The sequence below is a fragment of the Lynx canadensis genome, chromosome B3 (genome assembly GCF_007474595.2).
Source record: "Lynx canadensis isolate LIC74 chromosome B3, mLynCan4.pri.v2, whole genome shotgun sequence".
Taxonomy (NCBI): Eukaryota; Metazoa; Chordata; class Mammalia; order Carnivora; family Felidae; genus Lynx; species Lynx canadensis.
In genome coordinates, this window is record NC_044308.2 from 18747544 (window position 1) to 18760489 (window position 12946).

General features: G+C 50.6%; 1 protein-coding gene across 1 annotated transcript in view; it reads left to right on the forward strand.

The window, feature by feature from the left end:
- The first annotated feature begins 254 nt into the window (after positions 1-254).
- Positions 255-12946, forward strand: part of ALDH1A3 (aldehyde dehydrogenase 1 family member A3) — a 38791-nt gene continuing 26099 nt past the window's right edge. The window contains exons 1-4 of the mRNA XM_030317505.2: positions 255-424; positions 5497-5601; positions 7598-7738; positions 12176-12305. Coding sequence (XP_030173365.1) covers positions 326-424; positions 5497-5601; positions 7598-7738; positions 12176-12305 — 475 coding nt within the window. The 5' untranslated portion in view covers positions 255-325. The remainder of the gene's footprint in view (positions 425-5496; positions 5602-7597; positions 7739-12175; positions 12306-12946) is intronic.

Consider the following 12946-nt stretch of genomic DNA (forward strand, 5'->3'; position numbering starts at 1 on the left):
GGGCCCGGTGGCTCTTCGGGGGAGCTCCTCCAAGGGCAGCCTCCGGGGCGGGGGAGCGCGCGCTGCGCGGTGGCCGGGCGGGGGGTGGCCGGGCTCCCGCAGGGGCGGCGGGCGGGGTGGGGTGAGGCGGGCCGGCCCCCTCCCCTCCCGCCCTCCCTCCCTTCCTCCGGTCCTGCAGCCAATTAGACGGCCCCCTTGGGCGGGAGGCGTGGGTCGCTCCATAAAGCGGCGCGGAGCTGTCACCCCGCGAGCAAGCTGCGCACCATTCAGGCCGGAGCCAGCGCCGCAGACTCGGGCGCCTCGGGCCAGGGAGCGCAGAAGAGCCATGGCCACCACCAACGGGACCGTGGAGAACGGGCAGCCGGACAGGAAGCCGCCTGCCCTGCCGCGCCCCGTCCGCAGCCTGGAGGTCAAGTTTACCAAGGTAAGGTGGGCGCCCATCCCACCCGACGGTCGCCTGGCTCTGAGCTGGGCTGTCCGGCCCGGGTGGCAGGGATGCGGAGCCAGCAGGCCGGGAGCCCCGCCGCTCCGCTCCGAGGGTGCCGGGTGCTGCGGGCGGCGCGCCTTCAGTCGAGTTCGCCCGGCGTTCCCGCGACCGGAGCCTCTCCGCTTGGGTCGGGCCCTCTCCAAGCGGCGTCCGGCGCAGGACATCCCGGGCGGGAGCGCGTCCACCGCGCATCCCGAAGGCGACTCCGCGATCTGCCGTCCCAGACGGGCCCTCGGGCGGCGGGGCTCAGCGCTTTAAGCCACCGAGCCTGGCGAGGGAGGCTGCGCAGCGCCCGTGCGGCTCCAGGCTGCCACCGGCGCGGCCCCGACGTGCCCTTGCAGGGCCCGCTTTGAAGGCGAGTGGAGGTGCGGGCCGCGGCCCCTCGGGCCCGCCGGTCTCCCGCAGACCCTGCGACAAGGTTTCCGGGGACGAACGGGCCAGGCTTTGGGAGGGTCAGAGGGTGCCTGAGAACACCGAGAGTTGGTCACGGAGCTCGCGCTGCACTGGGGACCCGCCACTTGGAGACTCCAAACCCATGTCATCGGGAGCCAACTGGAGAGACGTCGTACCTTCCGAGCCTAGCCTACCTGGCTTACCAGCAGAGCGAGGGGAAGTAGGAAGGTGAGCCCTGGTGAAACTGCCTTGGAGCCCAGAAGCACTGGTGCTGACAGACGGAGAATGTGTTCCCGAAGGTCTCCGAACTGGGCCTGGGAAGCCGCGCTGGTGGCAAGGCCCCGCCGCACCCCGTGGAGTCTCTGCTGGTTTGCGCCGAGCTGGGAGGCCGGGCGTCTGCAGGGCGGTGAGATCACCTGCCTAGGGCAGAAAGGAAGATGGCGAGGCCTGGAGAGCCGGCCGCGGAGGGCTGCCGGGAGCGCGTCCCGTGGGAGGACACGGAGAGGCTGTTTGGAGGCCGTGGACACGGGGAGCGCTGCAGGGTCGCAGGCCGAGAGCCTCCGTTGGCATCTCTTTCCCCAGCTTCCCTTCTTTTTATTTTTTAATTTGCATCTTATCCCTAGCCCCCAACTCCAGCTGACACAGCACTTAGAAAATTCCCCCACCAATTTTACTTTCAAAAGTAGCAATTATGCCTCTCAAATAGTTTTAATCAAGCGGAGAAAGTTGTAGGCCACTATGTGTGGCCTTCAGATTTGGGTCTCTTGGCACTTAATGTCGGCTCTGCCTCAGATCACATGACATTTAAATTAACTGTTTTCAGAGGGCTCTGTAATCAGTGGAGACACTTCACCATAAACGCTGGAGATTATTTTTAATGTAGTTTCCGTAAGTAGTATCAGCTTTGGAGCGAAAAATTCCACCACACGCTCTGGGAACATAAGAATAGTACCTACGTCTTTGTAGATCGTTAACACTGCTGGTGCTTGCTTGCCTGTTGGTGGTGGTGACGTTTGGTTTTATTTTTGTTTCGTAAGTTTTGGGCTTTTTTTTAAAGGAGGCAGAACCCAGAAATCACCTATGTTATTGTCCTTTTTCTTTCTGCCTTTTTGAGTCCTATCAGAAGAAGGAAGCCACATGGAATGTTTCTTTCTCTGCGATTCTTTATGGCCCTTTACAAGTGTATATAGAGAAGGATCTTAGAAGATTCACAGAGCGACCAGTCTGTTGTCTTGCTGGGCACTCCCTTTTTCTTAGTGGAACAGAGCAGGGTATGTGATTAAGGCTGAGAAGAGATGGGGAGGGGGAGGCTCCAAAGAACCTGGAGACTTAGGGGCTCCCGGGTGACGATGGCTGCTGTGGCCTGATGTCAGGCCACTGTACTCTCCTTCCCTGTGGAGGGTAAGGCCTCTGCCTGTTTTGTCTTTGCAGACCCACCACCGCAGAGGCCTAGTGCTAGCACCTGCAGGGCCCAGGCAGCCTGTGTGGTGGTGGCTGAGGGACAGCAACCCTGGCGAGCAATGCTGAGGGAGCCTCTGGCTGGAGAGACAGCAGAAGGGGCCTAGGAAAGAAGCAGGAGACACAGAATTGCAGAATCCATCGAGGCCCGGGGCAGGCGGTGGGGAGGGGTGCAGTGTGTGAGCCAGTAAAGGCCTGTTATTTTTCAAACCTGACTCATGGTACTTCTTGCTAATGGAAGAAATGGCGGGTCTGAGCCCCAGCCTTGGGGGTGCCATTTCCTAGGGTAAGGCCAGTTTCCAGAAGGACGACCTTGTCGGAACTTCCTCATTTGTTCTCCCGTTTTAACACCGGGCTCTGCTATGTTACCCTGGTGTGGGGGAAGGATCCCCTTGGGCACCCCCTCCCAGATTCAGAGGATACCAAGCTCTTTCACTTCAGGGGGACCTTTTCTTCCCTTATAAAATTTCTTCCGGTAACAGAGATTCTCCTTAAGAGTTTCTGGTTCACTAAAACTCCCGTTTTTATGATCTCTTTTGTGAAAAATAAACTGCCCTCAACTCTCCTTTTCTGAAAACATACTCCTCTGAGTTTAGCCGAAGTCCGATGGAAGTTACTGTAAATGGCGCCAGCACACCTCCCTTGCATGACCCCCGTCTTCTCCACCCGGGACCCAGGTCTCCTCAGAGCAGCTGTGGTTTTCCAGCTCAGTTCGGAGAACACGCCTTTCTTCTTCAGGAAGTTTCGAGTTCGCCTACAGCTTGGTGTAACAATTTCATACCTCTGTGAGGTTTATTTGATACCAATTCACAAGTGGAAGATAACATTTTTTTTTTTTTCTGGAGACTTTCTCCTTATTTGGGGCTCAAGACAATACAGGCAGCATAATTGGTAAGCCACACTTACTGACCCCTTCTTTATTTGTGTTTTTGTTTTGTTTTCGTGGAGAGAAAATCAACAGTTAGAAACCACTTCCAAGATTACTTTACTAGTGTAGCAGGAAGAAAAAAAAATCTTGCTAAATTGGCAACATTGTGATGGGAAAATATGGTCAAAGTTGAGGAGTCTGAATGTTGTTGTTGTTGTTGTTGTTGTTGTTTTTAAGTTGCTGGTTAGGAGGGACTACAGACCACTGTCATGACCGACCAAGTAATTTTTTTTTTTTTTTTTGGAGGCACATGCTTGGAGATGAAGTATAACAGACATCTGATCGTTGCAATCTGTCTCCATCTTCCTTATTTATATTCTCTTCTACCGTCTTCTCATTTCCCTCCCCCTTGGAATTGATACCAGGAAGGACCCAGAATCAGCAGTTTTCACTAACAGTCTCTATTTGCTAACCCACGAAATTTCATCTTCCGACAAATGCCCACCCCCCCCCGCTCTGGCTCTGCTTTCGTCCCTGCGCTAACTGAACCCCTCTTCCCCACTTATTAATTTCTCGCTGTTACCGAGTGATTGCTCGCTGGATGGCAAGAGTGAACGCTTGGATTTGGTTTCAGCTGGAAGAATAAACCTGTAATTGTAGCCTGGCTTATTCCACGTGCTTCCCTGGGGGCCTGGCCTCATGTTGAAGAAGCTGAGCTTCCAGAAGTCAGACAGGCACGTCCTACAGGCAAGGGATGCCCTCAGCCCTGGATTCCACATGGGGGACAAGGTGCCTCTGCCCACCTGCCCCGGCAAGAGTTGGCCTTCTGTGCTTTGTCCCCGCCATGATGAGACTTCCCCGCTTTCAGAGAGAGTTACCAAAACGGTCTTCCCCCAGCAGCTTCGCAGAGCGCGCTTCCTTCTCAGTGAGCTTTGGATTTTTTACAGCAGAGTCCAGGACAGAGACCGTAATCAAGCCATGCACAAGCTGGATGAGATGTCGCTCTGCCTGCCTATCATCACTGGGGAGTCAAGTGTTCCTAATGAATAAAATTCACAGCAATTGAAAATAGCCATTGGAGTGACACAATTCTTTGAAAATTAATGAAAGGGAAGCAAAAGATACACATATAGATGTAGAAACGGACTTTGATGAGCTAGCTTTGTACTTAGAAATTATTGATGGAAATATTTCTAAGGTGTCTTACCCACGTCTGTGACTGGGGTCTTTGTGACGCCATGATGGGCTGTGATGACAAGGCTGTCCCAAGCTGGTACAGCAGCAGATCATCTGTCCTCTCTGGGTTACGGGGGCCTCCACACTGTCAGAACGTGTTTTGTATGTTAGCTGTCACCTCTGTTCCTCATTCCTTTCCCAAAGCCCTCTCTTTTAATGTGGTGCTTTTTTAAGGTAGTTAGCAGCTAGAGTAAAGTAAGAGTAAATAGTACATACATTTCAGCGTGGGAACTTTGTGAATTCCTTTTCGTGTGCTCATGATGTCTTTTTTTTTTTTAACATCCTTCTTCTCGGTTGTGTTCTAGGTAATTGAGGCCCCGAGCTAAATGATTTCTGTGGGTTAATTCCTTGGTTCTAGATATAAATGACTATTTGCTACATCTTTTCATATAACCAGACCATTTCCTAACCCAGGTATTTATCTTTGTATTCCAACACTGGCTTTTATCAAGCCCAACATGAACATAGACATTTTAAAGAGAATGGGGGAGGAGTGCCAATGTACGTTTAACAAAGATTAGGGATTATGGTAAGATCCTTGTAGAAAGCCAATTCCTTGGCAATCTGGCTGGGGGTTTCCGCAAGAAGGAGGCAGAAGGGAGTGCTCACTGACGACCTACCCTTCGGGGGTAGGTGATTCCTTGGCACTTATAGGTCCAAACCTATTTAGTCTTCGCCCAAACTCTATGAGGGTGTTGGATTTAACCTATACCCGCTAGCCATTCTTCCATGAATCCATATTAATGCTTTTTAAAAAGAGAGAGACAACATTTTAGAAAAATTCTAAATGACTTTAGTTTCATTATGACAAAAAGTAATTCTCTGAGAATGCATTAGAAGTTAGGAGACTTGGATTCTAATTCTGAGGGTGCTCCGGGGTGGGCGTGGGACTCCACCTCCCCTCCAGGTCTCATCTATAAAGGGGTGGGTGGGTGGGTAGGTGGCGGGGGGGGGGGGTGGGGAAAGGACAAGACATTACCTAAGGTCCTCAGCATGTTGGAATGATATGATTTTGATTTAACCCTAATGCATTACAACTTCCTTTCCTGGTTAGATATTCATCAACAATGAATGGCACGAATCCAAGAGTGGAAAAAAGTTTGCCACATATAATCCTTCAACTCTAGAAAAAATATGTGAAGTAGAAGAAGGAGATAAGGTGAGTGCTCCACCTACCCCCCCATCCCCCAAGTAATTAAATTGCGGATAATTAAAGGATAAGGAGGCAGTTTGGCTCAGTTGTAAGACAGAACGGGCCTGTCCTCCGGGTACAACCTAAGTTAGCTGCTTCCCAGACACATGGCCCAGAATGGGATCAATTAGGGACAATCCACTGCAAACAGTCACTCTCCTTTGATAGATGTTTCCCCATCTATAAGGATGACCTCAGCTTTCCTCAGCACAGGGATAAAGGAAAGGTTTTTATCAATTATTTGAACCTGGAGGCATTAAAGAATCTTTCCAGAAAGCATTTCCGGCTGGTGTGTTTCACCCAAATGCAGCATTCTGGCAGGAGACACTTAAAAAAAAAAAAAAAAAAAAAAAAAAAAAAAAAGACTTGAAGGGAAAAAGACTCAGTGGCCAGATTTCTCTTCTGCCAGAACCTGAAATGATCATGTAAAGCTATAGTCTTTATAACTATTTAAAACAACTATATAACCTTAAAACTATATAATTTTGCATATATATCTATGTCTTCTGGATGTGTCCTTGATACATTTCAAAGCCGGAAAGTATCTTTTAAATATACGTGCCATTAGAAGAAATGTTGAAGGTAAAGCTTTTCTAAGGAGGGAAGGGAAATTGAAACCTCTCCTCCACCACTAGAGTAATCATCTGATGTTCTTATAAGCGTATGGGTAATGTCGAATGTGGACAGGGTGAAAGACATGTGTAAAATAGGCTTGAATTTGATCCCACCAGTAATAGTTCTGTGCCAGGCAGGAAACACAGTGGTTCTACCTATACAGACCCTTCTGTGTGTAGTGTTTCAGGCTAAGCTGTATTTACAAAGATAATAGCATCAGGGAGCTCGTCTTTATATGATGTCAGTACATGGGGTGGCTGGGGTGTGGGGGCACAGAGCAGGATTCCCAGTGGGTGATTCCCAAGTGCATCATTACACAGGAATCAAGGAGGAGAATGAGATCCCTGCCTGAGGCTCTGGCTTTTCTCTTGGTCTGGGTGAGTGCTCTGAGCCCGTGGAGTCAGAGGCTGTCCTGTCCCCTGTGCCTGGAGAGGCTCTGGCTCCCAGAGCCTGGAACAAGGAATTCAAAGTCTTAATATCTCCTTTGCCCAAGTTTTCAGTGGCCTCCAAGCATGCTTTGGAGACAGAGAATCTTGGTGGTGTCCCCCTCTTGATTGCATCCGGCATCACCTTCCTAGGGAAATGAGGCTCTGAGGGGCCTGGGGGATGAGCTTTTGCCCATCAGCAATCAGAGCCTTGAACTCATTTTCCTGAAATAAGAATGGGTGACCTTAAACAACTCTAAATAATTCTCACCTCCTTTCTTTTACGAAGAAGTTTTGATTATAATTCTATGGGTGCGCAGAAAATCCAGTTCCTTGTCTATAAAATGGTGCAATACTTCTGCCCCCAAGGGGGGTAGGTGAGGCTGAAGGGAGAGAAAAGTTCCAGATCCTCCCCGTCTGTGGACTTTTCCGATGTGGTCAGTTCCCAAGAAGCACTCCTGCCCCATTCTCACTATGGGACCAGAGTCCTCAGCTTGAATACAATGCCAAGCTAAAATAAAAAGACAGACATTTCCCCACCTAATTGAATAACTGTGGGAGTGTGTGTCCAGACTGAGCTAGCAAGTGGAAAAATCTTTTCCTACTTGGGTCACCAAGAAAAATAATTAAGGTCGGTAGTTTTAGAAACTATTTTAAAACGCTTTTATAATCAGAAGGATGGTTCATGCTTGGCCATTGTAGGAATCTTGAAAAAGACCTAAGATGTAAAGAAGCAGAAAGTCACGCTGAAGCCCCGAACAGGTCCAGAGATTTGAAACGTAGCTGCCATTTTCCGACTGCCACCAACCCCCTTCCTCTGCTTGTGTGATGGAGGCAGGTCTCTGCTGTTCTCCGAAACGGACAGCTGAGTTCTCCCAAAATGCAGTCACAGCAAAAGATGATACACTCACTCTGGTTTTCAGCCCGACGTGGACAAGGCAGTGGAGGCCGCACAAGCCGCCTTCCAGAGGGGCTCCCCGTGGCGCCGCCTGGATGCGCTGGGCCGTGGCCGGCTGCTGAATCAGTTGGCTGACCTGGTGGAGAGGGACCGCACCGTCTTGGCTGTGAGTTCGCGCGCGTTGGCGGGCAGGTGTGGGACGACTGGCTGGCCTCACAGAGGGGGCCTGTCCCCCACGGAGTGTGGGGGAGACCCAGGGCGCTGGTTTTGTGTGGAAGTGGATGTGTTAGGCCCTTTGAGGTATGGCTCTCTGGCAGTAGGCACGTGTCCACGCCCTCCGCCGTCACCTGTTTGGTTTTGAAGTCAGACTGTTGCCCCCTGAAGTTCACATTCGGGACCAAGAAGTTGCCTGGATGCAGTTCAGCTGCGTTGGCGGTCCCCAGACTCATAGTCACAGCCAGCCAGATGAGCTAGGCCATATCCTGGCCCTGCACCTGTATGTTTATGACATTAATTTTTTTTTTCACATGAGATCTCTTTCAAAGTTAAGTTTAACTTCCTCCTAAGTGACAATATCCATGACATTACAGATTTAATGTGCTGGTGTATATATTTTTTGAATATTTATTAAGATAAATGCTGCCATTCAACATAGAAAAAAACTGTTCCCCTATGACTTAAAAATCAATTCGGATCCCGCCTCTGCCACTTGCTAGCTGCGTGGCTTTGGACAAGTTGCTGTACTTCTCTGAGCATATATTTCTTTGTGGAAGATATCAGTAAGAATTGTATTTAAATGTTGTGAGAGTGCTCCATTTAAAATCCTTAGCAGAGGCCCTGGCATGCAGTAATCACTAACTAGATGACAGGTATTATTGGTAACAGCATTCCTCATAAATAATGCTGCACACCCAGCTCTATACCCTCCTGGCCAGTAATTTCTAGTAATCTTAGATCTGCTGCTGCAAAATGGGCACATGAATTCCACCCACCCCATGAGGTAGGGCTGCTCCGATCAGAACGGACTGTGAAGACAATTATAGGTTGTAAATGCATTATTCACAGGGGTCCTAAGACCTTCCTTTAGTCTTGCAATGAGTGAGCAGAGGAAATTTCAGGGCCATCTCCTGCCTTGAGGTCCTCTGCACCCTCCACATGCTGCCCTCCTATGGCTTTGACTCCTGTTTAAAACTTGCTCCAAACCTTGAGGCCCAGTTGGTAGGGGAGAAAAATCTCCTTTTCAGCCTCTGATTTGGAAAAATGGTTCTTTCCTTTCTTGATCGGGTGTCTGGAACGAGCCATAGAATATCTACCGTCATGGAGAACAGCGTCATCCAGGACACTGAGATTGTTTTTGTCCCTGGATGTGTGTTTTGGGGGTGGAGGGCTCAAGAACCCTGCATCTCAGGTCCTGCTCTTAGGTGCAATGCCCAGAGGGTGTGTCTGCACAGAGACCTGAGCTCTCCTTCCTTCCTTCCTTCCTTCCTTCCTTCCTTCCTTCCTTCCTTCCTTTCTCCCTCCCCAGTCGGCCCTTGCCCGGCATGTGTGCCCCAAATCTGGGTGAGGGGTGGCTCCCTCTCAAGGTCAGCGTTTCTGTCCGAGGAGCCTCTGGTTTCTTCCTGCAACGAAAGCCAGCCTCAACTCTCAAGCTGCCAGACTGGCTTTTTCAAAAACATTTCTGTTTTCACCCAGCATGAGCTCATCAGTCTGCAATGTCCGTGGGGACTAATAGCAGGCGGGAGAGGATGTGCCCTGGGCACCCCTCCCCACCCTGTCCTCAAGTGTCAGTATCGTCTTAGGGAGCAGTGGCCATAGAACCACCTTCGCCGGCAGCCCGCCCCACGGGCCCGGCAGGACTGGGTCGTGATAGACGGAGCGAGTTGCCTGTGTTGTCGGGACCTGGCTGTGCACGAGAAACAAGATCCGGCTCTTTGCCACATCGTGAAAGGAACAAGAGAATTAGTGGGAAATATGTTTTTCAAACCAGGACCACATCATAGGAAAATACCCTCACCCTCCACCTTGATATGGTTTTCTTGCATTTTCATGCAGCGTAGTGCTTCTTTCCATCATGTTCTCTTGCCGGCTCAGTGGTTTTGACAGAGCTACGTATTTACTTCTGTGTTCAATGTTTAGAAACAGATGTGGGCGATCCGGCAGCCCCAGCTTTCTCCCCCTTCCTGAGGCACCTGGGGCCCAGACTCTGGCTCTGTGGGTGCTCTCTCTGGAAGCGCCCCAAATCGGGGCCCTCCCTGTTGACTCTCTTTTCAACCCAAGCCCCATTTCTGGGCCTCCTCATTTTAAGCCTTGGAATACTGACTTGAGTGAAGGGACAGGTTCCTTCGCACTTTGCCTCATTCTTTAGTATCTGAAGGTTACGATGCATTCGTTTTTCTGAAGGCATATTTTTCTCTTAAAATGTTAGAGGAAGTAAATGCAGGAGCGGCTGCGGTTCACTCCTGGTCCAGCCACAATAACTGTTTACAAGTCCCAATCAGTAGCTAACACTTGATATCTCAGGTTCAACCCTGTACACTCATCTGTGATTCTTTTTCTTTTTTTTTTTTTTTTTTTTTTAACGTTTCAAAAGAATTTCCTGTCTAAACCTATTATGACCCTGGTTTTGCTTGGACAGATTCCATAAAACCAACCTGGCAAATTCATGTCATCCCTCTGGGAAGCAAAGTGGCCCAAGTTAATAGTGACAGCTAGCCGATGCTTGCTGAATCCTCACCATGTACCAGGCCTGTGTTGGGCACTTGGCCTGCGCATTCATTATCCCGTTTCAGAGATGAAGATACTGATGCCCAGAGAGGTTAGGTAACCTGTGCAAGGTTATCCAGCCAGAGGAGGTAAGCCAGGACTGGAGGCAGGACTTCCCTACCATGGTACGCCATAGTCTTCTGCCTTTCTCCTCCTTGTCCCATCCCAGAAAAAGGCCAAGAATGATTCCCTCATCCCATCGACAGATATGCAGATGCCGTCAGGAGTAGGCCCGTCCTGGACTTTGGGGCGTTATTTGCAATGCTTGGGTTTCCTGTGGGAAGATAAAAGTTTCAACATGGAATCGATAGGAGCGTAAGGGACGGCACACTGGATCTTACGTTGGCCTCACTTGGTCCCTGAACAGCATCCGCTGGGGGTGGGACACACCCCAGACCCAGACCAGCCCTGTCATCTTCAGCAACTCACAGTCCTCTCTCTTCAGTGTCCCCAAGTAAGGATTGCCCAAAACGAAGCCTCCCGAAAGGAAGATGATCATGATCATACAGCTGTCACCGGCAACAGTTAACATGGCACTTCCTGTGGGCGGGCCCTGCTCTAGCCCCCCCACTAGCCCCATGAGACAAGTACTACTATTAGTAGTAGTTATTAGTATTATTGTTATTATTATTATGATTATTCTCATTTTACAGATGAGGAAACTGAGGCAGAGAGGGATTCAGGGGCTCGCAGCTCAGCGAGAGAAGCGGTTGCTCCTGTTTAGAAATGCTTGGAACCCCAGTTCTGACAGAGCTGCCCCGAGCACCCTGTGTGGCCATTCTCCAATCTTCCCAGATGCAAATGTCTGGGGGCAGCCACCTCAGGAGTGGTCACTATGCCGGCTGGAAGTTTGATGCCCTGAATTCAGTGCCACTGACCCGCTAGGTGACCTTGGGTGTCACCTGGCTCCATTAGCCGTGGTGTCGGCACCTCAACGTGGGAACACAGGTGTCAAGCTCAGAGATGAGGCACACACAGGTGCACGTGGAGGGGGCCTCTCTTCCCTAGTAAGTCACCCTGTCACTGCATCGATGCTAAAATGAGAATCCAGCCCCAGGCTATGTGTCAGGGTGGCCACTTCCTGCAGAGATGGATGAATGGATGACAGGCGGTCTCAGCGCTGGACTCAACTGGGGCCGCTTGTCCAAGGGACAAAGGGGTTCTCTTAAACCCCGGCTGGAAATAGAAAAGAATCCGGACCATTGAGTGGCTGCGCACTCGCCCTGGGTAATCACCTCCCTCACTGCCAAGGGCGAGCCTGCTCCCTTCTGACCGACGGCGCATCCGGCTTGGGCAGCCCAGTTGGGGAGGACTGCGCCTTTGGCTGGTGGCACTACCCTTCGGGGCTCTGTCACTCTTTCCACAGCCACAAGGGTCAGCCTAGCCAAGAAAGAAGAATCGCATCCCCCCTTTTGTCAGAAGAAGCCAGCCTTTGTCCAGCCTCCCCAAAGCCTAACCTTCCAGGAGCTTCCCGGGAAATGCACAACGTGTGGCCAGGTCACAGAGCGAGACAACTGTGCTCCAGACAGAAGACCAAATGCTACCGTGTCCTCCTTCCCAGTGAGGCTCCAGATCAGACTTCTATCCACTGTCCTTCACGGGGACACCTGCCCATGCTCTGGCCAGCCCCCCAGATCGAGGTGTTTTGAAGGGAAAGAAATCCTCGACCGTCTGAGATAGGTCTTATGGGAAATGTGTGTCTTGCTTTCTGAAGGGACACGCAGAACATTGCACACACAGTGTTCTAGGGCTGTGCTCTCCTCCCCTGTCCCCTGTCTTTAACAGCCCGACAGCCAAAAGGGAAACTATGTCTAAAATAGATGTTGTCTTCATGTTGCAGACCCTGGAAACGATGGACACAGGGAAGCCATTCCTTCATGCCTTTTTCATCGACCTAGAGGGCTGTGTGAAAACCCTCAGATACTTTGCAGGGTGGGCTGACAAAATACAGGGACGGACCATCCCCACAGGTGAGCCAGCGCAAGACTCCTAGCCTCATCTGGGCCTTCTGGGGACCCTGTCTTCTCGTCACTCCAGGTAGCCTCTTCATAGCACCCCTGGTTTCCCCTTCAAGGCGCCTTCCCTGTCCCCAAAGGAAATGGTGCTGTGCTGATTTCTTCTCTTAAGGAGTTTTTTCTTTTTTAATTCTTTTTTTAATGTTCATTTATTTTTGAGAGAGAGAGAGCATGCGCTCGTGGGAGCTAGTGGGAAGGAGACACAGAATTGGAAGCAGGCTCCAGGCTCTGAGCTGTCAGCACAGAGCCCGACTCGGGGCTCAAACTCACAAACCGTGAGATCATGACCTGGGCCAAAGTCAGAGCTTAACCGGCTGAGCCACCCAGGCACCCCAAGGAATTTTACTTAAAAAAAAAAAATGTTTACTTATATTTTAGAGAAAGAGAGCAAGAGTGGGGGAGGGGCGGTGGAGCAGTGGATCCAAAGCAGGCTCTGTGCTTATAGCACAGAGCCTGATTTGGGGCTTGAACTCATGAACTGTGAGATCATGACCTGAGCCAAAGTTGGATGCTTAACTGACTGAACCCCACCCAGGCACCGCCCCAGGAAGTTTGCTTTTAAAATTGAGTTCAAAATCACTTCTTTGTAGACTAGA